At 49.5% G+C, this 26,563-nt stretch overlaps 1 protein-coding gene and 1 non-coding gene across 3 annotated transcripts; one reads left to right on the top strand and one right to left on the bottom strand.

Moving 5' to 3' along the window:
• The first annotated feature begins 81 nt into the window (after nt 1-81).
• Nucleotides 82-26,563, top strand: Ubac1 (UBA domain containing 1). 2 transcript variants are annotated; one of them, XM_090330915.1, is made up of 10 exons: nt 92-365; nt 6,786-6,906; nt 8,148-8,221; nt 15,114-15,221; nt 16,448-16,550; nt 16,800-16,908; nt 17,632-17,854; nt 22,530-22,616; nt 23,273-23,411; nt 26,029-26,563. In XM_090330915.1, the coding sequence occupies exons 1-10, from the start codon at nt 228-230 to the stop codon at nt 26,142-26,144; spliced, it is 1,218 nt and encodes a 405-aa protein (XP_090187041.1). In that variant the 5' UTR covers nt 92-227; the 3' UTR covers nt 26,145-26,563. The 2 variants fall into 2 exon arrangements, with proteins under 2 accessions (XP_090187042.1, XP_090187041.1); XM_090330916.1 differs by lacking the exon at nt 23,273-23,411 and having other exon boundaries at nt 82-365.
• Nucleotides 13,104-13,208, bottom strand: LOC150066132 (small nucleolar RNA U13). Its single transcript, XR_016535057.1, has one exon. It is a non-coding gene; the product is annotated as a small nucleolar RNA U13 (small nucleolar RNA).

Here is a 26,563-nt window from a genome sequence, read left to right as displayed (position 1 = left end):
GCGGCAGCGGCGGCGGCGGCGGCAGCAGCCGAGCGGTCGCTGAGGCCTCGGCGAGTGACGGGCGGCCGGGCTGACGGGAGCCGGGGCGGGGCGGCGGCGGCCAGCACAGGAGCGCGCGCCGGCCGGGCCCCGCCCCCGCCCCGCCCCGCCCGCCCGCCCCGGTGACCTTCACGGGCTCGGCGGCCGGCGCAGGTCCGGGCGGCGGCGGCGGCTCCGGCGCCGGCGCGATGTTCGTGCAGGAGGAGAAGATCTTCGCGGGCCCGGTGCTGCGGCTGCGCGTCTGCGCGTCCGACGGCTCCGAGTGGCTGGAGGAGGCGACCGAGGACACCGCGGTGGAGGCGCTCAAGGAGCGCTGCCTCAAGCACGTAAGGCCCCGCGGCGGCGACCCCAACCGCGGAGGCCCGCCCGGCCCGGCCCGCGCCCGCCCAGCGGGCCCCGCCCGGCCCCGGGAGCCGCGGCCGCACCGCCCTCGCCCCCTCTCCCATCTCCCTCCCGCCCGCCCCGCGCCGGCCGCTGAGCCCGGCGCTCGACTCGCCACCCTCCCTGTTCACATCCGCAACTCCTTGGGAAAGGACGGGGAAACCGAGGCCGGGAGAGGCCGGGTCCTGATGGGGCAGCCCCGGGCTCAGCGTCCGTGCTCGCTGGCTCTGGGGGTGAGGCTCTTCTGTGGTCCGAGCCACCGTGCCTGCCAGCCAGCTGCTCGGAGCTGTCTCCGGTGGCTGGAGTCACTTAAAATAGTGACCTGTACCCACGCCAAGCGTCTCGGTAGGAGCAGGGGACAAGCCCCAGGACAAGCGTCCCCAGCCCTTGAGGGTCACCCGCCTGGGATAGTCCCGCACTGCCTCTCGTGCTCCTAAGTCACTGGATTTTAAAACTCGTCTCTGTGTCTTGGACTCCGGTTAGGTGGGGCGGGCCCGTCTCCCCGGCACTGTGCTTGCTCGACACGATCAAGTGTTAACTATGGGATCCGCAATAAAGGCAGTCACCACCTCCTAGTGGGGATTTATAGCGAAATGCTACATGAGCGGTATAGGGGTGCTAGGTAGTTTGTGTTAAAATTGTGTCCGTTGTCTGAGGGTAAATTTCCAGTTATTGCTTGTAAAGTGTGTGTGGGGGGACAGGGCTGGGTTACAGGTCCTTGAGCATTTTGGTCATGGCAGCATGGTGGGAGCTCTACCCACTTGAATCACACCTTCAGGCCAGATTTTGCCGGTCAGTTGGAGATGGAGTCTTGAGGGCATTAATACCCAAGTTACACAGGTTGGCTTTGAACTGTGCCTTCCCAGATCCCAGCTCCTTGCATAGTTAGTACTAACTCCAGGTGTGAGTCGCCTACCTTTAAAGAGCATGTCCACACCCCTGGAGCAGAGACTGTGGACTGAGTCTCTGTCAGAGGAGGCATGAGAGGACTGCAGTTGCAAGCGCCTCAGGAACACACTGGACAGGAGCATTCTCTGTGTCTTAGCCTCAGTGGTTTACCTCCAAGAGGCTGTTGTGCTCAGAGGCACAAAGTACATTGTATGTCCATGTATGCATGCGTGTGTGTGTGCATGCATGCATGCGTGTGTGTGTGCATGCATGCATGCTGGGACTGAGGCTTGCACTCAAGGCCCCGGTACTGTCTCTCGGCTTTTTTGCTCAAATCTAGTGCTGTATGTCTTGAACTCCACCACTTCTTTTGGGGTGGTTAATTGGAGATAACAGTCTCACAGACTTCTCTGCCTCCTCAGCCTCCTGAGGAGCTAGGATTACAGGTGTGAGCCACTGGTGTCCTACTCCAGGCAGGTGCATTCTGACCCCTTGCTTATCTTTCTTTTGCCTCCATGATAGCATAAGTTAAAAGGCTGGGGACTCTATGGGAGTTTTGTCACAGCCAGGCACTGTTGCTGTGTACTTCATTTAAAGGATCTCCCCACCCAGGATAGGTTCTTCAGGATAGGCTCAGAGTGCCTACCCCAACAATCTAGAACATTAATGGAGCAAATGAAAATATAGCAACCCAAGTCACTGTGACAGGTTGACATAGCCACCTGTGTCAGTGGCGTTTAGTTGAACTCAGTAGAGGCATGGATTGATGTAAGTCTTATGGTGCTTATTATGAAGGGAATGGGAAACAAATCAGATACAGATAGTTTGAAGGGAATGGGAAACAAATGGGGTACAGATAGTTTCAGGAGGGCTTGGGATTAAGTAGCCAATTTTAATATTCAGTTTATTCACATGTTTATTATTCCAGTTGGCATAGATTATGCCATTTGGATTTTTATTGTCCTATCTTCCTTTAAGTTGAGATTTTATCCCACTGTGTAGTCTCTTCATGTGTGAAGGCTCTGAACCATAGGGGAATTTCACACCACAGATGCCTAAAGAGAGAGCCCTTAGAACATGTTCCTTTCTCCGTGTCCTATCTATCTTGCATTAGTTGGAAAAGGTGACTCATACCTGTAATCCTAGCTGTTCAGGAGGCTGAGATCTGAGGATTGTGGTTCAGAGTCTGCCCAAGCAGGAAAGTCCATGAGATTCTTATCTCCAATTAACCACCAGAAAACCAGAAATGGTGCTGTGGCTCAGACTGGTAGAGCGCTAGCCTGGAGCTGAAGAGCTCAGAGACAGCGTGCAGGCCCTGAGCTAAGCCCCACAACGGACCAAAAAAATGGAAGTGACCTTTCAAATTGTATAGTTGACTGTCTCCCTGGAAAGCCAGTCCCTGCGTGTCATATTGCTGCAGGCAGGGAGGCCTGGTACATGTCTTAGCTTGAGTTTCCTGTGCATGACTGTGCTGGGGTTGCTCTGTCCTTCCCCCACTCTGCAGGGGAGGGGGGGGAGATTGCTTGCTGTGGCTCACTCCCTCTTCCTTTCCCCCACACTCCTGGGAGCAGATGGCTGTGTTAAAGGGGATTGGATTCTCAGAATCCTTAGGGAATGAGTTGATGGTTTTGCATTTTATTCAGAGTGGGTTCACATGGTGGTCACAGCTCCCATTGCTCAGGACTAGGAAAGGAGCACAGTGAGCTTTTGTGTAACAGGCATTTAAGTTAGACTTGTAGTATGATAGTATAAGGTTAACTTGAGCCACCTGAGTCAGGCCTTCAGTCTTTTTTATTTTAGTTATTTTTCAAGTAGGGTTTTGTGTTTTTGCCCATGCTTGGTCTTAGACCATGATCCCCCCCACCTCTGTGTTTCCTGTAGCTGACATTACAAGTGTGTACCACCACCCCTGCCTTGCCTTATTCTTTGAAATAGGGTCTCATTCATTTTTTGTCTAGGCCTGCTTCAGCTGCCAAACTCCTGATCTCTACCTTCTGAGTAGGTGAGATGACAGTTATGAGTCACTGTACCCAGCCTGAGGAGGGATTTTTTTGTGGGTGTGTGTGCTGGGGCTTGAACTCAGGGTCTGAGGCCCTGTCCCTGAGCATTTGTGCTCAAGGCTAGCACTCTACCGTTTGGGCCACAGCTCCACTTCCAGCTTTTTGGGTAGTACATTGGAGACAGGGGTCTCAGACTGTTGTTCTGCATGGGCTGTCTTCAAGTCACTATTCTCATATCTCAGCCTCTGGAGTAGCTAGGATTACAGGTGTGAGGCACCAGCACTGGTTGTTGTTATTGTTTGAAACAGGGTTTCACTACATAGCCACGGCTGGCCTGCCTAGCCCTCAAAAGGTAGTCCAGGTTGGCCCGGAATTTCGGTTTCAAGTGCTGAGATGACAGCATGGCATGATGTGGTTTCTCTGGGTGGAAAGTGTTAGAGTACAGAACTCCACATGTGGCTGCTGAAGTTTCCTAGGCTCTGGATCTTCAGCTCCTACCCTTGTCAGGACAGCAGCAGCTAGTGTGAGTAGAGCCTGCAGCTCCTCTGGGACATGCGGGTCACATGGATTCAGGGGGCGCCGGGAACTCGCTGCCTTAGTGCTGGCCTGCATGTCCCAGTGTGCAGAGGAGACAGAATTGGCATCATGAAGTATGGTACAGAACCAGGGTTTGGGGAACCCAGGTAAGGATTGTTTTTGGAAACTTGCTTTATAGGTTTGGATTCTGATTGCCTAGAATTAGTCACAAATTTTAGAATTGTAGAGTCACACCCAGTATCTCTGACAGCAAAGCCTTGGCCAAGTTCTAGGGGAGTTTGGGGGCTCTGCTTTGTCCCAGTGGGAAGAAGGTGGTTTACTGTTGGTTGGATTCCCCCTTGTGTACCCTTTGTCTGTTTTGTTGGTGTTTTAACCCCTGAAACCTTCATGATCCTTTTTCAAAACAATTTCCAATCTGAGATGAATGGAAAACTCCAGTTATTATAAACACCAGTGCGGAGAGGGAAGTATGTGCTTTTAGTTGTTTCTTCTTTTTTTTTTTTTTTGCGCCAGTCCTGGGCTTGAGCTCAGGGCCTGAGCACTGTCCTTGGGCTTTCTCAAGGCTAGAACTCTACCACTTGAGCCTCAGCACCACTTCCAGCTTTTTTCTATGTATTTGGTGCCAAGGAATTGAACCCGGGTCTTGGTGCATGCTAGGCAGGCACTCTACCACTAGGCCAAACTCCCGGCCCTAGTTATTTCTTCTTTCCTAGTTAACAGTTGTGTTTGCAAGGTGTCTCAAGCCCCACTTTGAGAAGCTTAGTGGGGGTTAGCCTGGCAACCATGAAAGCCTCCAGACCCCATGCCCCATGTCCTAGGTGGTACATCCTGGCCTGGTGCCCAGTCTCCTTCAGCCCGGTTATACCTGCCCTACCACAATGTGGAAGAACCAGTGAGCTCTCTGCCTGGCTTCTTGGGCTTCTCTTTACCTTTCGCATCCTCTGCCATCTATCCCGAGGAGTCCCAGAGTAGATGTCACTGTGCCTCTGATCTAAGTAGCACAGCTGCAGAAGGACCTGTGAGCTACTGCATGTCCTCACCCTAGGTTCTGACAGCAGATGAGATGGCACTGTTGGCTCGAGTGATACGTGGTTCATGGGTGTGAGGGGCTGTGTGGGGCTGATAGATGGTGGTGGAGCAAGCAGCCTTGGTGCCGGTCATGCTGGAGTTAGAGTGTGCCTGCTTTCACCGTATGGTGCCTGCACAGGTTGGATGATGCTCTTGCCTGCTCTTCCTGTACTTGGCAGTCGGAGAGCTGGTAGGCACTGTCTGTAATCCAAAGACAGGCGTGTCTAGACTCTGGGTGGCCATGCATTGTTTTGTGGATCCTAGTTGAAATGATGAGCAGTGTCTGCCAGGACCCAGCAATTTGTTCTGAGATTGCTGATGTTGAATACTGGATTGGAAGGGGTCTTACAGTGTCTGTCCAGGCTCCCATTCAAACCACAGCACCATTTCTAGCCTTTTCTGTGTATATAGTACTGAGCAATTGAACCTGGGCTTTGTTCATGCTAGGTAAGCACTCTAGCACTAGGCCACACTCCTGGCCTCCTTCTCTCTTGGAGTTTGAAGTCAGTATCAATTGAAGTGGCATCTTAAGTCACCTGTAGTCTGGGTTGGTTGTGGGGTACATATGCTATTCTTTCCACTGCTGCAGGCAGGCTGTTATAGGTTTCCAGGGCCTTGGGGATTTACATAACTGTGTGCACTTGGGTCTGTAGTATAAGCATGCAGGCCTAGGGAGTGCAAGGCCAGTCACTTGCTCTTGTGCAGACTGCAGGGCTCAGTGGTAGGTTCTAGTTCCTCGACTCTGGGGGGATTATTACTCTTCTTGCTTTACTGTCTCTCACTCCCTTTCATGTGTCTGAACAAGGAAGACCAAGTACACCACTAACACAGTATCTGCAAGAAAGAGCAAGAGCATACAGTGTGCAAGAAAGAAGTACAGGGCTGGGAGTTTGGCCTACTGGTAGAGTACTAGCCTAGCATGCATGAAGACCCAGGTTTAATTCCTCAGAACCACATACACAGAAAAAGCCAGGCGTGGTGCTGTGGCTCAAATGGTGGAGCTCTAGCCTTGAGAAAGCCCAAGGACAGTGCTCAGGCCCTGAGCCCAACCCCAGGACTAGAAAAAAAAAAAAAGAAAGAAAAGAAGAAAGAAATACAGGGCCAGGAGTGTGACCTAATGGTGTAGTGCTTGCCTAGCATGCATTAAGCCATGAGTTCGATTCCTTGGTTCCACATATACAGAAAAAGCCAGAAGTGGTGCTGTGGCTTAAGTGATAGAGCTCTAGTCTTGAGCTGAAGAGTTAAGGGACAGCACCCAGGCCCAGAGTTCAAGAGTCACTACTGTCAAAAGAAGGAAGAAAAGAAGGGCACAACAAACTGCAAGAAAGCTCAAGGACAGTGCCCAGGCTCTGAGTTCCAGCTAAACAGAAAAAAAGAAAGAACAAGAGTACAGTAAGCATTGTCTGCAAGGAAGAACAAGAGCACAACTAACACACCAGAACTTTGGGTTTTCAGGAAGCAGTGGGTCTATTTTCATCTCAAAATCGCTTTTCAGTTTTTCTAGTTGCAAGAAGTGATTAGGGTTGTCATTACTTTGTCTGTGGGTCAGCGTGTCCACGCTCTGAGCTGCCCATTTCAGGAGTCAGCTATGGGCTGGGGTGACTGCCGAGGGCCTAAGGGATCAGATGTGTTTACATGTCACTCAGCTTCTGTCATCACAGAGCATCCATTGAGTCCATCTATGCTTGAGCATCTTCCATCGTGAGGAACATCAGTCATTGTGGTGTTGCTGGTCTTATGACTTACTGTTCTAGCTTTTGTCCTTTGTTTTGGTACCTGGGATTAAACTAAGAAGACTATTATGTACTTGAACCATATCCCTCAAGACTTATTTTCTATTTAGAAATGTTATTTGGATTGTTTTTCCCCCAGTGTGCTCATGGGAGTTTAGAAGACCCCAAAAGTATAACTCATCATAAATTAATACATGCTGCTTCAGAGAGGGTGCTGAATGACACCAAAACAATCCTGGAAGAAAATGTCCAAGACAAAGGTAAGGTGGCCTTGGAGGCCAGCTGGTGTCCATATCCTGGTAGCTCAGACTGGTCTAGAACTAGGTCTGAGGTGGAAATGAACAAGAGTGCAGATTAACTCCAGTTTTGTTTACCCTTTTTTTTTTTTAAAGTGTGGATGTTATGGAATGTTTGTGAAAAATAGCAGGAACCAAAATTGAGCAAGGAGAGAAAAGTCAAATGCATGTTTTATTTTTAATTCTGTTTCAAAGCAAAAAAATCACTTTCTGGAGCTTCTGCAGGCTTTATTTTTGGATTGGAGATGTGATTTCAGGCATATTAGAGATGCATTTACTATTTCTTCCTTTTTTTTCTGGGTGCCAATCCTGGGGCTTGAATTCAGGGCCTAGGCTCCATTTCTGCGCTCCTTTTGCTCAGGGGTAGAGCTCTGCCACTTAAGTCACAACTCCACTGCGGTCTTTTTGGTCTGGGTGGCTTTGAACTGAAATCCTCAGATCTCAGCTTTTATAGAAGTAAGAACAGTTTTTGGGCCAGGAGCATGGCCTAGTGGTAGAGTTCTCGCCTAGCATTCATGAAGCCCTAGGTTCCCTGGAACCACATACTCAGAAAAAGCCAGGAGTGGTGCTATAGCTCAAGTGGCAGAGCACTAGCTTTGATCAGAATTGTCCAAGGACAGTGCCCAGGCCCTGAGTTCAAGTCCCAGGACTGGGGGTGAGTGGGTGGGTGGGAAACAAGCAAGAACAGTTTTATATGATTTCCTTTTGTTCTTTGTATCATCAGCTGAGCTGGGCCTGGCTGCTCGGTCACTGTTCCCTGGCCTGGGCCTGTCACCAGCCAGGGTTACAGAGACATCTCAAAGCTAGGGAGAGAATGGGCATGCTTGGTTTAGGAGAGACCCGAGTAAGCCTCTGTGTTTCTATCCACAGGGTGTCTAGCAACCTGTATGGTTTGTTTTGTTTTGTTTTTGTTGGTCCTGGGGTTTGAACTCTGGGCCTGAGTGCAGTCCCTGAGCTTTTTTGGCTCAATGCTAGTGTTCTACCACTTGAGCCACAGTCCCACTTCCGGCTTTTTGTGAGTAGTTTATAGGAGACAAGAGTCATGGATTTTCTTGCCCAGGCTGGCTTTGCACTGTGATCTTTCAGCTCTCAACCTCCTGAGTAGTTAGGATCATCCATGTGATCACTGGTGTCTGTCTCCTGTATGTTATTATGGCTGTGAAATGCTAACTGGCTTGATAGACATAAATCCTGTTTTTTTCTAGATGTTCTGTTGTTGATCAAAAAGCGTGCTCCATCACCACTTCCTAAGATGGCTGATGTCTCAGCAGAAGAAAAGGTAAGTTTGGAAGTTTCTCACTGGAGGTTTTTCTTGGTAGAGGTTGCCTATATTTGAGACTATGCAGAGGCTTTCTGTGAACTAGACTCAACAGAATGGCATAATCCCCAGCAACTGCTCCCTACTGTAACGGGTGCTGTCTTTATGAGGGGCGCTCCATCCTGGCTGGACCCGTTTCATTGCCCTTGCTCATTGCCAACTAGTGACTGGCTCTGTGGTGTTGGATGCAGATGAGGATGAAGGCTTGACCCCTCTCCTGCTGTACAGTTTATCTATACATTCTCCTGTCCTCTCTGTCCTCCACCAGACAAATCCATCTCAACAGAAGTGTGCAGGAAGTTGCCAAGGCCTGCACTCAGAATCAGCATGCAGAGGGAGGGTAGCACACAGCTTTGCACCGTTCACAGGCTGGGTTGCCTGTTTTGAGTGCGTTTTTTTGCAGGGCAGACTTGGACATCCTGTAGTTTGTATTAATGAGCTCAATTTGTGTTCTGCTTCCCTATAAAGGAGGCAGTTTAGGAAGACCGAGTAGTTATTTGGTGGCCAGCCCGCAGGCTTATTTTTTCGGATGCTCCTCTCAGGTTTTATACTTGGATGGATGGACCTTATGTTTGTGCTCTAATACAGGCTGAGGCCCGTTTTGGACAGACAGCATCTTCAAAGAACAGTTTTTTCCTTATTTCCTACATGTGCTGTGAAATGCCAGGGGAGTGCTAACCTCAGCAAAAGAGCCACCATGTTCTCAGGGCTGCACCTGTGGCCTGCACAGAGTGGCTATGGCAGGATCTTGTCTAGGAGTACAGATAGAGAAGTGCCCTGGGCTTAGGGTCCCCTTATCTCTGCCACACCAGGCTCCATCGGGGTAGGCTGCATATTCATTCAGGCAGATCTGGCTGGCGTCTAGGCAGGCATTTTTGAGGATTGCTGCAGGCTGATCATGGTTCTTAAGTTACAGTTCTGACCCTGTGTGTTCATCTTGGACCCTAACTTGTACAAACAGCCAGGGTTTGACCATAGCCCTGCAGTCTGGGTGGGTAGCTTGTGGGATACAGTGGTGTGACTGCTTGCCTTCTTTATTTTGGTACTAGAGAATGAACCCAGGGCGTGTGCATGCTAGGCAAGCAATCTACTACTTGAGCCACACACAGCCAGTTCTTTTTTTTTTTTTTTTTTTTTTGATAGTGTCTCAAAAAATGGGCCCAGGCTTGATTGGACAGTAAGCTTTTCCACCATGATTCCCACAGAGCTGGGATGACAGATAAGAAGCACTTGGCTCAGCCTTTTTTGAACTTTATGTATAGGCTTGAATGGTGATCTGCTTCTTAAATAGCTAGGATACAGACAGGAGCCACTGCACCTGGCATGAATTATTTTGTCTTAATCAAGATAACAAATACTAAAAATTCAAATAATACTACAAATTTATTTCTCTTCTTCCTGTTTCTTTCTTTTTTGTTTTTTCTTTATAGTACCAGGGCCTTCTATTAGATAGGTATTCTGCCACTTGAGCCAGGCCTCTAGATTAATATACAGATTTTTAAATAGAAATCAGTAGTTTTCTATGAGACTTGAGTCATATGTTGTAAAAGTGATCATTATAACTTTGGCTTTGAGTTGCAATTCGCAGATCTTAGCCTCTAAGTAGCTAGGATTATAGATAGACACCCTGCCAAAAAGATTGTCTTCTAATATAATCGTATTGCTCCTAGCATTAACCTTTCACTTTTCTTAGGAATTTATTACTAATTTTTTCATCATCTTCAATGGAATTGATAAAGACTGATAATGTGCTCATGTGTTTTAGGTTGTCTGCCAGTTGCCTTTCTGTTTTTGTTTCGAGTGGTACGAGGTTTGAATTCAGGGCCTTGACCTTGCTAGGTGGTTGCTCTACCACTTGAATCATGCTTCTAGCCCTTTTTGCTCGCTCTATCTATCTGTCTGTCTGTCTGTCTGTCTGTCTGTCTATTTATCTACCTTTGGTCAGTCATGGGGATTAAAGTCTGGGCCTGGGCCCTGTCCCTGAGTTCTTTTTGTTCAAGGCTAGTGCTCTACCACTTTGAGCCACAGCTCATTTTTTTTTGGTGGTTAATTGTAGGAAGATTCCTCATGGACTTTTGTGCCTGGGCTGACTCTGAACCATGATCCTTAGGTCTTAGCCTCCTGAGTAGCTAGGATGGTAGATGTGAGCCATCAGTGCCTGGTGCTTTATTTTTTGATAGTGTCTCCAGCTTTTTGCTGGGGGCCTGTTTTTTTTTTTTTTTTTTTTTTGCCAGTCCTGGGCTTGAGCTCAGGGCCTGAGCACTGTCCTTGGTCTTTCTCAAGGCTAGAGCTCTACCACTTGAGCCTCAGCACCACTTTCAGCTTTTTTCTATGCCTGTGGTACCAAGGAATCGAACTCGGGTCTTCGTGCATGCTAGGCAAGCACTCTACCTCTAGGCCAAACTCCCGGCCCTGGGGGCCTGTTTTCATCCACTTGTTTACTGTCTCTCCTATAGCTGGAATTAAAAACATGTATCACCTTGCTAGCTTATTGGTCGGGATAGGTTCTTGTTAATTTTTTTGTGTGTGTTGGTTGTGGAACTTGGGCCTGGGCCTGGGCGCTGTCCCTGAGCTCTTCAGCTCAAGGCTACTGACCTACCCCTGGGCCTTGGCGTTGCTGCTGAACTCTTCAGCTCAAGGCTACCACCCTACCCCTAGAGTCACAGTCCCACTTCCTGTTTCCTAGTGGGTAATTAGAGATAAGAGTCTCACGTTCTTTTAGTGCCCGGGCTGGCTTTGAACCAAGATCCTCAGATCTCAGCCTCCTAGGTAGCTAGGATTACAAGCTGAGCTACCAGCTCCTGTCTTTGTGAACTTTTTGACTAGACTGGTCTTGAACTATGATTCCCCATTATGCCTCCCAAGTAGACGGGATTATAGATATGCATTGTCCACTCAAGCCCTCATTTGCTTTTTTTTTTTTTGCCAGTCCTTGGCTTGAGCTCAGGGCCTGAGCACTGTCCTTGGACTTTCTCAAGGCTAGAGCTCTACCACTTGAGCCTCAGCACCACTTCCAGCTTTTTTCTATGTATGTGGTTCTGAGGAATCAAACCCAGGTCTTCGTGCATGCTAGGTAAGCACTCTACCACTAGGCCAAACTCCCGGCCCTTCATATGCTTTTTTTCCTTAAAGGTATACCTCCAGGCACTCTGGTCCCTACATCTGTCCACCTCCTGCCTCTGCAGTAAGGTCTTTCTGCCTTTCTTTCTCTTGAGTTAGAATCATATGAAGGGGTAGGAAATGTGGCAAAAGAAGCTCAAGGATAGTGCCCAGGCCCAGAGTTCAAGCACCAGGACTGGCCAAAAAAAAAAAAAAAAAGAAAAGAAAGAATCCTATGTAGGTTTCCTATTGCCACCTAGAGGATTGCCACAACTTAATTTCCTTATAATAGCACTCATGAGGGCTGGGCTTGTGGCTTAGTAATACAGTACTTAACTAGTATGCAGTTTGAACGTATCCTGTAAGAAAACAAAAACAAAATAAAACAAAAATGACAAAAGTATTTCTCACAGTCAGTTAGGCCAGAGGGATCAGTGGGGTCTTTGTCGAGGGTCTGAGTTGGAGTCATGTTGTCCAAGGCCTGCATCCCTGTGTGGAGGCTGTGGGAGAGGACCTGGTTCCCGGCACCCTCAGCCCCTCGAGGCAGCCTTTCCATCTTCACAGCAGCAAGTGTCCCGGGGTTGAGTGTCATGTTGGAAGACTTGAGTGACTAGATCAGGGCCAGTGTACATCATGTGCTTTTCTGCAGACAGCTGTGCGGGGAGATAAAGCAACCCGAAGGTGGAACCTTCCCACTCACACCCAGGGAAACTGCAGGAAGGGGTATGTGTGACCATGCAGAATCTAAGGGAATGTGTGTCTTCCTGCCTTACTCTCTGAGTGTGTTGGACACGTCTTTTGTTACTGTGACAAAATACCTCAGAAATTCTAAGGGTTAAAGGGCTTATTTTGTCTTACGGTTTCAGAAGTGTGACTGTTTGGTTTATTGGTTCTGTTGTTTTAGATCAATGAGGTCATGGCTCACCTATGGCAGTTTGGAAGCTAACAGGAACAATGGGAAGGGCTTTGGGACCAAGATGCAGCCTTCCAAAGTGCATCCTCAGCTGTCCACTTCCTCCTGCCAGGCCTCACTGTCCACAGTCTGCCATCTCCCAGTACTCTGTTCAGTTTTTATTTTATTTTTTTGTGGTTCAAGGGGCTTGACCTTGGCCTGGGCGCTGTCCCTGAGCTCTTCAGCTCAAGGCTACCACCCTACCCTTGAACCATAGCACCACTTCCCATTTTCTAGAGGCTAACTGGAGATAAGAGTCTCAGGTTCTTCTGTGCCCGGGTTGGCTTTGAATCTTGACCCTCAGACCTCAGCCTCTTGAGTAGCTAAGATGACAGGCGTGAGCCGCTGCACCTGGCCGATTGGAGTTTTGCTCATGACCCCCACAGACACCTCCAGAATGTGCTCTACTTGTTCCCTGGGACAGTCAAGATTGCTGCACTTGGTGTGGCAAAGCCTGGCTTCCTTCCATGCGGGAGGCCTTCCATTCTACTTCCTGTCCGTGGGTTGGCAGTGTCTCTGAGATCTCCCTCCTCCCTTTCCCTTCTTCCTGTGGACCTTATCTGTGTGTGCGTGGACGTGTGCGTGGACCTGTACCCCTGGTGCAGGTCTTTCCATGTTATTGTGTCTGCTGGTAACTCTGGAGATTCAAATGTTTGAATTCTAGAAATTTAACTTTTCTTGGTAGTCTTGGAGTTTTAAACTCAAGACTTTGGGTGAACGAGGCTGGTACTCCACCACTGAACCATGCATCTCAACCATGATTCCCACTGATTATTATTAGGTTTTCTTTCACGTCTGATGGGTAATATGCCCATGTCGTAACAAGATTTAGAGGGAGGCACATGCCATACAAGCATATAAGAACCCAATCATCATGCTTAGGGACTGAAAAAGGATTGCTCACTGGTCATCTTTAGGATGTCTTGCTTCCTGCCTGGGCACCTGTTTGAGTTGTGATCTACCTACTTCTAGGTTTCCTGTAGTTGCCAGGATAGTGGGCAAGCCCTGCCACATCCAGCTTCCCTCTGTGGAAGCAGAATCTCAAAAGACTTTTCTGCCTGTGCTGGCCTGGACTGCTGTCCTTCCAGTCCCCGCCTCCCAAGTAGTTTGGAATGACAGTCTTGCACCACTGCTCCTGGATACATATTAAGCAGGGGGTTCCAGGAGCTATTCCTCCTGCCCTCCTGATCTGAACCCTCCAAGTAGCTAGGATGATAGGCTCTGCCTTGTTTTTGATAGTTTCCATTATTTTTCTACAGCTTTTGTTTTTATTTTTGGGGGGGGGCAGTCAGTCATGGGGCTTGAACTCAGGGCCTGGGCACTGTCCCTCAGCTTTTTCACTCAAGGCTAGTGCTTTACTAGTTTGAGCCAAGTGCCACTTCCGTTTTTTGGGTGATTAATTGGAGATAAGAGTTTCACGAATTTCACTGCCAACACCATTTTCTAAAACTGGTTTTGCCTTTTAAGGCTTTATACTGTAGCAATTAGTAAGCTAAACTTAGGTTTAACACCAACTACGTACATGTATGATTAGCCTGGAGTAAACAATGCTTTCTGGAAAGATGGAGCACATGCACCAGCTGCATCCTTGACAGTATTCCACTATTTGCTTACCAGAAGTAGTGAGGGTCAGTGTGAAACTCATTGCAAGGGTTTCAGTTGCTATTTCTGGTGCCAGTCAATAGATCATATATATGGAAAAGGTTTATCACTCATTGGAATTTCTCGTCTCTAAGGAACATTAATAAAATCATTGATTTAAAAGAAAAAGTTTCACGAATTTTCCTGCCTGAGCTGGCTTCGAATCTTGATCTTCAGATCTCAGCCTCCTGAGTAGCTAGGTTAATAGGTGTGAGCCACCAGCTCCCACCTTCTGCAGCTATTACTAGTTGGTTGATTGGCTGCTTCTAGATTTCCCTGACCTTTCTACCCATTCTGTAGCTGTTTCACCAAGCTACTCTGGCTCATGTTCAGTGCTCTCTATACTCTGGGTGTGGCTCCTGCTGGTTCTGAGGTTCTCCTCCTCTCACTAGAGCTTCCTTTTTGTGCCTTTATTTTTTTCCTGTTTGTATTTTGTTCTTGGAAGCTTTCCTCATATCCTCATTGACTGTGGCTGTCCATTTCCATTGGAAGATTGGTGCTTTGTACCTGGGTGGCTGTGCCAGCTGCTGAGCTCACAGTGTGGTGGGGGGAGGCAGGGCAAGCTGTTTGCCCTGTCTGTCCTGGCAGAGTTGCTGACATGAGTGGCCCCGAGGCTGGGTCTCCAAAGGTGCATCAGAGGAACACCCCTCCTGGTTCCTAGGACCATCTTTGGTGGTTCTAGCAGTTGGTGTGGGCTTCCCCCAGTGGGTTCTATTCCTGTCAGGTGCTTGGCGTTAGCCTGTGCCACTTCTGACCCCTCCGTCCTCCCGGAGTGTCTTCTCCTGTTTTGTTCTCTGCATATGTCTTCCTTGGCCTTTGATTTTGATCAGGGTGCTCTAGAAGAAGCACAGACACATGTGTATTCAGCCTCCAAACTTCACTGCAGGGCCCCGTGGATCCTCAAAGGCCTCTTGTGCCCATCCCCACCGAATTCTGTCTTCACCAGCAGGGTTTGTAGCAGCTGGTTGGGGCAGTGTGTGTCTTGTCCAGCTTCTGCTGCTGAGGCTGTGTGCAGGATTCTGGTGCCAGCCCCGGGCTCAGAGGCTTAGCTGCAGCCCTGGAGCGGAAGGAGATGGGCACTTCCCCCTGTTTGTTCAGGTTTGTAGGCCATGCTTCTTATACTCCCCTGTTCCTTTCTGACTCTCATCCTTTTCTGTGCAGAAGAAACAAGAACAGAAGGCTCCAGACAAAGATGCCATCCTCCGGGCGACAGCCAGCCTGCCTGCCTGCAGCACAGACCGAGCTGCAGTCCAGACTACCATGAGAGATGTGAGTGTTGGCAGGAGCTGACAGAGGCTGTGGAGAAGGGCTTGGGCCCTGTGCTGGCTGTGGCCTGCCTGCGGTCCCAGCACTCTGGGGAGGGCTTGGATCCCAGGGCTTGAGTCCAACCTGGACAGCATAGAGACGCCTTCCTCAAAATAAAAAAGCTGGAAAAGCCAGGGAAAGGTGTTCAGAAATCTGCTATTACTTTTGACACTGCTCTGTAAATCTAGCATTAAAGTAAGCAATATGCCAGTAGCCAGGTGCCGGTGACTCATGGCTGTAATCCTAGCTCCTAGGAGGCTGAGACCTGGAGGTTTGCTAATAGGGGCAGAAAAATCTCCAAGTCTCCATCTCAGTTAAAAAAAAAAAACAACTAGGCTAGAAGAATGGCTCAAGTGGTAGAGTACCAGCTGGGAGCAAGAAAGCTAAGCAAGAATATGAGGTCCTAAATTCAAGCCCCAGGATTAATGCCCCTAAAAACAAAACCCCCAGCATGTCAGATACCTGAGGAAGACTGAAGGGACACATAGGGCTGGGTAAATGTGAAGACTTGGACCTGAGTTCGGAAAAGCTGTCAAGTAGCAGCCAGAATTCCCAAATTATTTTGCACTGGAGGAAGTGTACCCATGCTTTCATGGGCAATTGAGGATGAGGACACTACGGGGATGGGAGGATGGCTGGCCTTTGGCTGCATCAGGCCTGGACTGATGTAGGCACTGCTGTAGGCCTTGGTTGGTTTTAGGAACAAAGCTTTGGGGGTCTTTTCTAGAGAGTTGTGTGTTGATCAGGAATTAGGAGTCTTCTTTAGCTGATGGCACATAAGTCCCTCTCCCCAGCCTCTAGGTCTCCAGCCCGAGGTGGGGTCTTAAGGGCACGGACATGTGGTGTGAGGGCAGCTGTTCCCCAAGCTCCAGCACTGCCACACAGTTGTGAGCCAGTGTGGGAGGGGTTCTAGGTTATAGCGTCCACACTCTATCTTGGGTGATGCACTGTTGCTGTTAGGTGGTGGAGCTGCACGCTGTCTTTAGGGAGGCAGGAGAGGGGCCTTCTTTGTTGTGTCATCTCTTTAGAATGACCTAGCCCCAGCTTCTAACCCTGCTCAGCTGGCCTTGAAGAAGACAGCAGGGTCTGACTTCGCAGACTAGGAGTGCTGGCTCTGGGGTGCCTAGGGGTTTCCTTTCCATAGGTTCATTGGACATCCAGAGAAATTATCTTTCTTTGTTCCACTGCAGTTCCAGACAGAACTCCGGAAAATCTTGGTGTCTCTCATCGAGGTGGCACAGAAGTTGTTAGCACTGAATCCTGACGCAGTGGAATTGTTTAAGAAGGCTAATGGTATGAGACAGGTCCTGACTGTTGGCATGAGTCTATTTGCCTGCTCCCTCAAGTGGTGTCTTCAGCCCTTGCATCAAAATGGGGGCGTCTCAGGATTTCGTTTCTGCTTGCTGTGTCATGTTGGGGCTCAGGCTTGCTGAGGTTTTACACAGTCGCAGGGATGTGTGGCAGAGGAGGATCTTGGCCTCACATGGGCTGGGGCTTGGACTTGGGCACCCCTTCATGCAGGGTCTCCTCTCTGACCTGCAGCTATGTTGGATGAAGATGAGGAGGAGCGAGTGGATGAGGCTGCCCTTCGACAGCTCACGGAGATGGGCTTCCCGGAGAGCAGAGCCTCCAAGGCCCTCAGGCTGAACCAGTGCGTTGGGGCCGCCTGCCTGCTTCCCTGCCCTCCCTCCCTCCCTCCCTCCCTCCCTCCCTCCCTCCCTCCCTCCCTCCCTCCCTTCCTCGTTCCCTCGTTCCCTCCCTCCCTCTATCCCTCCCTCCCTCCCTTCCTCCCTCGTTCCCTCCCTCCCTCCCTCCCTTCCTGCCTCGTTCCTTCGTTCTCTCCCTCCCTCCCTCCCTTGTTCCCTCATTCCCTCCCTCCCTCTCTCATTCCCTCCCTCCCTTGTTCCCTTCTTCCGTTCCTCCCTCCCTGTGTTCTTATAGATTCTATAGGGTTACCTCTTGCCCTCTAAACCCTTTGTTTGAGTCATTTCTAATATGATTGTGTTTTCAAAGCAGCACTTTACCTGCTGAGATCATGATTTCATTTCCTTGATCAGATCTGATATGAAGATGCAGGAGAGCAGGGGTGGTTCTTCATGCTGCAGACCTAGACCCCATCTTCCTTGAGCATTTGCCTCAGTTTATGCTTGGCCTGGGTCTTGGTGGCTGAGGCAAGGGCTGTATGGAGGTTCCTATCTCTGAGCTCATCCATTGCTGGTGGAACTGCTGAATAATAATGCCTCTTCTTAGTCCTAGTCCTGGGGTGGGTGGGTCCAGGGCCAACTGCTGAATTGTAGGGTCTCTTCTTATTCCCAGGGTGGGCAGGCCCAGGCCTTTCTTGTGGGGATGGGAAGAACCTCTATTTCTGTTCCAGCATGTCAGTACCTCAGGCCATGGAGTGGTTGATTGAGCATGCAGAAGACCCGGCCATCGACACGCCTCTTCCTGGCCAGTCCTCCCCGGCAGGGGCAGGTACTGTGGCTGCTGCTGCCCCTGAGGCCGCTGGGACTAGTGCAGGAGAGGAGGAGGCCCGGGATGAGCTCACAGAAATCTTCAAGAAGATTCGCAGGAAAAGGGAGTTCCGGGCTGATGCTCGGGTGCGTTGTGGGCCTGGCGATGACTGTGTGCAGGGGAGCGGGGGTAGAAGTTTGTGGACACAGGGGCCAGGCACATTCCTCTCAAGTCCATGTGGCTCTTTCTACTCAGTGGCCGGTCAGCGTGTGTCCTCTCTGGAAGACCTCGCAGTAGCCCACGCACTGTGGCGGTGGCGGTGGCCCTGGGGCTGGGTGGGAAGTCTTGCTGTCTGGAGGAGCACCGCACAAGGTGCTTAGTAAGGGTGTGGGTGTGGGTCTGGCTGGCTGGCCATTGGGTAGGACCTGTGGTCTGGGGGACAGTTGCCCTCTGTCAGCCAGCCACCCCCCAGCACCCAGGTGTGGCCCCTGCCATTTCCTGGAAATGTCTTTACACGTCCTGTTCTGTATTGACTCTCTCATGTGCTGCTTGGGGTTTTAGCCCCCCTGGACCTCACACTTGCCTTTAGATTAAAGCGCTGTTGGGCTCCCTCCAGTGCTGCATGCTCTCCCGCTCTTCGCATAGGATGCTGTCTGTGGCTTGGCTTGTTCTGTGGGAGTCCCTGTGGCCAGGTTGCAGTGTCCATGTAGGGTCACTCTGGTGTGCCTCTATAGTGCTGAGTAGGCTCGCAGCCAGGGCCAGTGTTTAGCTGACTGTTCCAGTGTGGCACTGCTCCCCCCCCCCCCCCCCCCCGCAGCATTAGCTGTCCTTGTGTCTCTGCAGGAGCCATAGATACCGAGGCACCTACTTGTCTTGGCCTAGCTCTAAGCATGGCTCTCAGTGCTTCCCTTGGCCAAAGGCTGCCCATTTTGTGTTTGTGACTGTGATACCCCTCCCTTCCCAAGGCTGCCTCGCCTCCTCCACATACTCACTAGGCAGCTTTCTGTTCCTTGTTTCTGCCGCTTCCATTTTCCCTTCCTTAGGAACTAATTGGTAACATTTAAAAGTGTTTTGGTTTTTGGTTTTTTATGGCCAGGTGCTGGTGGCTCACACCTAAAATCCTAGCTACTCAGGAGGCTGAAATCTGAGGAGTGTTGTTGTAGGCCAGTCCAGAGGAAAGTCCATGAGTCTCTTATCTCCAGTCAGCCATCAAAAAGCTAGAAATGGAGCTGTGGCTCAAGGGGTAGAGACTAGCCTTGAGAAAGGAAGGGCTCCCGAGTTCAAGCTCTAGTACCGATTAAAAATAATTAAGTTAAAATTAATTTGCTTCTTTTCTTTTCTCCTATCCCTTCCACCCTCCCTTCCTTCCTTCCTTCTTTTATCCTGGGCCTTGAACTCTGGGCCTGGGCACTGTTCCTGAGCTCCTTTTACCTGAGGTTAGCACTCTACCCCTTGAGCCACAGCTCCATCTCCAGCTTTTTTTTTTTTTTTTTTTTTTTTTTTGGCCAGTCCTGGGCTTGAACTCAGGGCCTGAGCACTGTCCTTGGACTTCCTCAAGGCTAGAGCTCTACCACTTGAGCCTCAGCACCACTTCTGGCTTTTTTCTATGTATGTGGTACCGAGGAGTCGAACCCAGGTCTTCATGCATGCTAGGCAAGCACTTTAACCACTAGGCCAAACTCCCGGCCCTCCATTTCCAGCTTTTTGATGGGTAATTGGAGGTAACAGGCTCGTGGACTTCCCTGCGGGGCTGGCCATCAACGGTAATCCTCAGATCTCAGGCTGGGGTTATGGGCACGAGGCACTGATGTTCAATGGCTGCTGCTGCTGCTGCCGCCACGGCTGCCACTGCTGTTGCCGCCTCCTCCTCCGCCGCCACCGCCTCCTCCGCCTCCTCCTCCTCCTCCTCCTCCTCCTCCTCTTCTTTTTTTGTCTGTCATGGGGCTTGAACTCTGACCTAGGTGCTGTCCCCAAGCTCTTTGAGCCATAGCCCCACTTCCCATTTTCTAGTGATTAATTGGAGATAAGAGTCTCATGGTCTTTAGTGCCTGGGCTGGCTTTGAACCTTGCTCCTTAGATCTGAGTCTCCTGAGGAGCTAGGATGACAGGCATGCACCACCACGCCCGCTTCTTCTTTTAAAAATAGAATTTTAGGGCTGGGAGTGTGGCCTACTGGCAGAGTGCTTGTCTAGCGTGCACGAAGCCTTGGGCTTGATTCTTTGGTACCACATACACAGAAAAAGCTGGAAATGGTACTGTGGGGGAAAAAAAAAGCCCAAGGACACTATTCAGGCCCTGAGTTCAAGCACCAGGACTGGCCAAAACTTTTTTTTAATATATATTAATAATAATAAAAATAAGCCGAGTGTGGTAGCTCATGCCTATAATTCTAGCTACTTGGATTGTTGTTCAAAGCCAGCCCAGGCACTGAAGTCTATGAGACTCTTATCTCCAATTAGCCACCAGAAAATGGGAAGGGGAGTTGTGGCTCAAAGTGGGAGAGCACTAGCCTTGAGCTAAAGAGCTCAGGGACAGCGCCCAGGCCCAGAGTTCAAGCCCCAGGACCAATAAAAAACAAAAACAGCACCCCCCCCATGTTTCCATTTCCTGAAATTAGTTTAGATAAACAGCATGTTATTTAATTAATTTATTTGTGTGTGTGTTTTCTTTTTTGGTACTGGGGATTGAACCTAAGATGTTGCACTTGCTAGGCAGGTTCTTTGCCACTGAGCTACATCCCAGTCCCTGATAATACTATTTTAAGGCCGGGAGTTTGGCCTAGTGGTTAAAGTGCTTGCCTAGCATGCATGAATATCCAGGTTCTATTCCTCGGTACCACATACATAGAAAAAAGCCGGAAGTGGTGCTGAGGCTCAAGTGGTAGAGCTCTAGCCTTGAGAAAGTCCAAGGACAGTGCTCAGGCCCTGAGCTCAAGCCCAGGACTGGGAAAAAAGAAAAAGAAAAAAAGAAAAGAAATACTATTTTAAATGTTCAGAGGTGTTACACCTTTGGGTTCCTCCTCTTAAGGGTAACCTCCTTTAGTCTGACTAGAATCCTAGAATCCTGTGTAGGTTGTCATGTCCAGTTGTGTTTTAGATCTAGCTTTTGCATATGGGAGAAAATGTGCTGTTTCTCTGAGGGTGGCTTACCTTATGTAACATGATTTGTTCTAGGTCCATCCATTTTTCCTGCAAATGACATAATCTTACTCTTTCCAGTAGATGAGTAAAATTCCATTGTTGTACATTGTTGTACATTTTATTATCTATTGAAAGTCATTTGAGCTGTCTCCATAGCGTGGCTATTGTGGATCGTGCAGCAGTGAACATTGATGTGCAGGTGGTGTCTTTACAGTATCCTGGCCTGTGATGTTCTGGGTAGATGTCTGGGAGTGATATGTTGGGTCATAAGGAAGTTCCAGAGGAGTTCTAGTAGTTTACACTCCTACTGACAGTGAAGTTTTTTTTTTTTTTTTAATCTTTCTTTCTTTCTTTCTCCACATTCGCATCAGCATTTGTTGTTAGAAATCTGGATAATTTGCCGGGAGTTTGGCCTAGTGGTAGAGTGCTTGCCTAGCATACACAAAGACCTGAGTTTGATTCCTCGGTATCATATACATAGAAAAAAACCAGAAATGGTGCTGTGGCACAAGTGGCAGAGCTCTAGCTTTGAGAAAGTCCAAGGACAGTGCTCAGGCTCTGAGTTTAAGCTCCAGGACTGGCAAAAAAAAAAAAAAAAAAAGAAAGAAAAGAAAAGAAATCTTGATGTTGGCAGAAGTTTGGCCTAGTGGTAGAGTGCTTGCCTAGCATGCATGAAGACCCAGGTTTGATTCCTTGGTACCACATACATAGAAAAAGCCGCAAGTGGTGCTGTGGCACAAGTGATAGAGCTCTAGCCCCGAGAAAGCCCAAGGACAGTGCTTAGGCCCTGAGTTCGAGCCCCAGGACTGGCAAAAAAATGTACTAGCAAGGTGTGGTGGCTCACACCTGTAATCCTAGCTGCACAAGAGGCTGAGAACTGAGGATCACCGTTCAAAGCCAGCCTGGGCACTAAAGTCCATAAGACTTATCTCCAGTTAACCATCAGAAAAACTGGAAGTGGCGCTATGGCTCAAGGGGTAGGGCAGTAGCCTTGAGCTGAAGAGCTCAGAGACAGCACCTAGGCCCAGAGTTCAAGTCCCAAGCCGGACCCCCCCCCCAAAAAAAATCTTAATGCTGTCTGATCTAACTGGGGTGAATTACAATTTCAAAGTTGTTTTGATTAGCATTTTCTTTATGGCCAGGGCTGTCAAGTTTTTCCTCATGTCTTATAACCAACCATTCTTTCAAGAAGTCTCTTTTTAGCTCTTTTGTCCATTTATTGATTTGCCTTTTTTGGGGGGGGGGGTAGTTAAATTTTTTTTTTTTTAGCTCATTTGTCAGATATATGGCTGGCAAAGATTTCTCCAAGCCTGTTGGTTGTCTCATTTATGTACTTAACTTTTTATTAGTTCCCATGTGGCTGTTGAGGGTGGTGTGGGCCACCTCCCTCGGCTCACTGGGACAAACCTGGAGCCGCTGAGGTTGACTGGTGAGCATGTGTCCCTGCATGTGCTCCCTGGTGACTTGAGGTTCCTTCGCATGCCCATCTGACAGGGCTTCTGTGACAGTGCTCCTAGGCCCTGTGCTGGAAGGGCTTGAGGTGTGACACCTGTTGTGCTGTAATGAGAAAACCTTGAGGTAGAAAATGCTACACCTGCCAAGGTGCTGGTACGAAAGCAGCTCCCTGTGGGCTGCCATGTCCTGTGCTGTGGTGTTAACAGGCTGTCTGGTTCCCTTCCAGGCTGTCATTTCCCTGATGGAGATGGGCTTCGATGAGAAGGAAGTGATTGATGCCCTCAGAGTGAACAATAACCAGCAGAACGCTGCTGTGAGTACCAGGAGGGCAGCCTGTGCCTGTGTGTGTCCCACATGCTTACGTGGCCTGTGACCATCTGTGTTGGGCTCCGATGTGCAGTTGGTGGTGCTGCTGTGAGGGGCACCACTGTGGCAGATGCTTCAAAGGACGCACACGTGGGGATAGTATCCCAAGCCACTGTCCTGTGTGTGAATGTGTGTGGTCAGTTCATTTACTAAACAGGCCTAGTGCTAGGAGCATATGCCAGCTGCTGATAGGCACGCTACCCAGGAAAGGCTCTGGGGGTGTGGGGGGGCTCCTCCATGTGTGGCTAGAGTTCAGGCTCAGTTGAGAGATGACAGGCTCTCTAGGCTCCTTGGCTTTGGAAGGATTTAGACAGTGAGGTTTTCCTAGAACAAACCAGGGTGTTGGGACGGTGTTGGATTTGTGACCAGAGATGTCGCAGTGACTAATTAACAGCTTGTGAGGTCAGGTCTGCTGAGAAAGCCGGGATGGTGCTTCCTTCTCCTTCTGGCCCGCCCATGCATGGCGCAGCATGAGCTAGGGCTTCTGTACCAGGCAGGGAGCTTCTACACAGTGAACCTCAGGAAGGGGCAGGTCCCCTTCGGGGCTGACACCAGTGTGTCTCAGAGGAGCTCACAGCCACTCTGCTGTTCTTGGGTTTGCAGTGCGAGTGGCTGCTTGGGGACCGGAAGCCGTCCCCTGAGGAGCTGGACCAGGGCATCGACCCCAGCAGCCCACTTTTCCAGGCCATCCTAGACAACCCAGTGGTGCAGCTGGGACTGACCAACCCTAAGACCCTGCTAGGTATGTGTGCAACTCTAGGCTGAAGCAGGTGAGACAGAACATAGAGGCCTCTGAGCCAGGCTGAAGTGCTGGGCCATGGTGGGCGGCTCCCATGGACACTCCTGCTTAGGCCACCCCGGCTAGGCGTGGGCTCCTTCCATAGCCCAGGTGTCACTGAGGTGTGTTGGTGCCCTGGGCACCCACAGGGCACCCCTGCCTAAGCCACCGAGGGTCTGGCAGTCAGGCCCCACTCATGGTGGGGAGGCTTCTGAGGGAACTGGTGACCAACAGCATGAGGAGAGGGAGTGTTTATTATATGCAAGGGACTTATTTTTTAATTCTTTATCATAATATATAGTAATATATAAAAATACTTGATGTTTATAACTAAAAGAATGATAAAACCATAGCCATGCATGTACCATTCAGCTTAAAAACATGATGTAATCATCCCTTCATATCCAGGTTGCTTGCAGGATGCTCAAGTGTCTTCCATACATAGCTTAGGATTTGCATCTGGCTCACCTACATCCTCGCATGTGTGTTCAGTGTAATGTTATAAATAGTGATTATTTGGTAGTAGTTAGAAACCGATGACAAGAAAAGTCTGTCTGTATGTGTGGGTGTGTGTTTTGAAAAATTTTTATTGTAAGGGCTAGGAGTTTGGCCTAGTGGTAGAGTGCTTGCTTAGCATGCATGAAGACCCAGGTTTGATTCCTTGGAACCACATACATAGAAAAAGCTGGAAGTGGTGCTGTGGCTCAAATGGTAGAGATACAGCCTTGAGAAAGCCCAAGAACAGTACTCAGGCCCTGAGGTGAAGCCCCAGGACCGCCCCCCTCCAAAAAAATATTGTAAAGGTAATGTACAGAGGGGTTACAGTTATATAAGTTCAGTCATGAGTATATTTCCTTTATGAACAGTGTCACCCCTTCCTCATTTTCTCCCAGTTTCTCCCCCCTGCCCTCCCTCCTTCCCAAGTTGAATAATTCTTTTCTAGCATTTCTAGTGAACATCCCTGCTATATTAATTAGTTCACTCTCTGTCCCGCACTTTCTGTACTTCTGTGTGTGTGTGTGTGTGTGTGTGTGTGTGTAGAGAGAGAGAGAGAGAGGGAGGAATTGAGGAATTTTTTCCCCCTTGGAACGTATTTTGTCTTATTTTGTAGATGGGGTTTTGTATGTGTCAATTTTTTTTTTCCGCCAGTTGTGAAGCTTGAACTCAGGGCCTGGGCACTGATACTTTTTTCTCAAGGCTAGCACTCTGCCACTTGAGCCACAGCACCACTTCCAGCTTTTTCTATGTATGTGGTACCGAGGAATCAAACCCAGGGCTTTGTGCATGCAAGGCGAGCACTCTACCACTAGGCTGTGTGTGGGGGGCAGCCCATGTGTGTGGCAGTTCTGGGGTTTGAACTTAATGACCTGACACTCCCTAGAGCTCTACTACTTGAGTCACAGCTCTCTCCAGCTTTTTGTAAGACTCTCATAGACTTTCCAAGCTGGCTTCAAACTGTGATCCTCACATCTCAGTCTCCTAAGTAGTGTGGCTCAAACTGGATACCCTCCTACTTCAGCCTCTGGGTGCTGGGGATAGCCATGCATCACCACAGCTCGTCTTTCCTGAGCGTTTTCAGTCCTCAGTTAGGTTGAATCTATGGATATTGAGTCCGAGGATAAACATACAAGGCAACTATTGCAGTCTCTGACTCACTTCCCGTTTTCTAGGGGTTAATTGGAGATGAGTCTCAAGTCCTTTTGTGCCGGGCTGGCTTTGAACCTTGATCCTCAGATCTTAGCTTCCTGAGTAGCTAGGATTACAGGCGTGAGGCTCCGTGCCTAGCTACAATCTGTCTCTTGTTCTGACTTACACAGAACTATATTTCAGCAGTTTCTGTGATAGTCTGTAAAGCTTCAGTCCAGTGTTGTACCATGGCTTGTACTCTTCCTCTGTCTGACAGTGCTGTTCTGAGCCTTTTCATCCTCATGCCTCAGAGTATATTATGGGGCTTCTTGCAGGCTGCATAGTTAGACTAGGTTTGAAGGCATTGGAGTCTCCCAAGAGAGATGGCCTCTGGTCCTAGGAGGCAGAGGTCCTGTCAGGGGCATAGGCTAGAAGGGCTTTCTGCTTACCTTTTGTTCAAAAAGTTGTTTCTTGGTTATTTATTTACTTTTATTTTAAGCTGATACTGGGCTTGAATTCCGGCCCTGGATACTGGTCCTTAGTATTTTGCTCAAGGCTGTGAGCTACAGCCCCACTTTCAGCTTTTTGATGGTTAATTAGCAGTAAGAGTCACAAGGCTTTTCCTGCCCAGGCTGGTTTTGAGTCATGATCCTCAGATCACAGCCTCCTGGGAATCTGGGATTATTAGGAGTGAGCCAGCAGCACCCAACAAGGTGGGATTTTCGAGTCCTGCTTTAGCTGTCATATAGCTCTGCAGAGTTGAGGTTTGGTGAGCCTACAGGCAAGCTGCCACCTTGTCAGATGGAGCCCACGCTCTGCTTTGACAGAGTGTGCTGTCTGTTGTGGCTGCAAACTAGCCTCAGCAGTAGTTCCCTGTCCTGAGGCCTGTCAGAGGAAGGTTGCCCTGGTGCCCGTGCCTTGGAGCACTGGTGCTCAGCTCCCTGTCTCCCCACAGCATTTGAAGACATGTTGGAGAACCCACTTAACAGCACCCAGTGGATGAATGACCCAGAGACGGGCCCAGTCATGCTGCAGATCTCCAGAATCTTCCAGACGCTAAACCGCACGTAGGGAGCCTACTGGGGCTCGTGGCTGTGCAGCCTCAGCGGCCTCCCCGGCAGGGGCAGAGGGCCCGGGGGACCTGGTCTAGAAGCCGCTTCAGCACCTGCGCCTGGATCACAGAGCTGTGGCTCTTCCTCCCTGACCCCATGCTCACCAACTTTTGCGCTGGTGGTTTGTAAGGCCGCATCCTGGCTTGTGTCGTGTTTACAGAAAGTGGCTGTCGCACTGGGAGGGGGTGGGCGATCGCTCCCTCCCGGTTCTCTGGTGGCTCTTGAAAAGCTACTTGAATTGACCTGGAGGTGTTTGCTTATGGAGCCTACCTGTTATTTGAAAGAAGGCATGTTCCAATCCAAAGTGTTATGTCAAGTGTGCTAATTTAACCAGAGTGATTCACAGATGACTTCTTTAATAAATAAACCCTTTTCCTA

This window comes from Megascapheus bottae, chromosome 3, assembly GCF_031878675.1.
Source record: "Megascapheus bottae isolate mThoBot1 chromosome 3, mThoBot2.hap1, whole genome shotgun sequence".
NCBI lineage: Eukaryota > Metazoa > Chordata > Mammalia > Rodentia > Geomyidae > Megascapheus > Megascapheus bottae.
Note: the sequence above shows the minus strand (reverse complement) of the source record. Positions and strands in the feature narration are given on the sequence as shown.

Excerpts from the sequence above, each read along its gene's own strand:
- Ubac1 (XM_090330915.1), top strand. The coding sequence starts at position 228 with ATGTTCGTGCAGGAGGAGAAGATCTTCGCGGGCCCGGTGCTGCGGCTG. Across the intron at positions 6,907-8,147 it reads AGAAAATGTCCAAGACAAAG|ATGTTCTGTTGTTGATCAAA; the intron begins GTAAGGTGGCCT and ends GTTTTTTTCTAG. Across the intron at positions 15,222-16,447 it reads TCCAGACTACCATGAGAGAT|TTCCAGACAGAACTCCGGAA; the intron begins GTGAGTGTTGGC and ends GTTCCACTGCAG.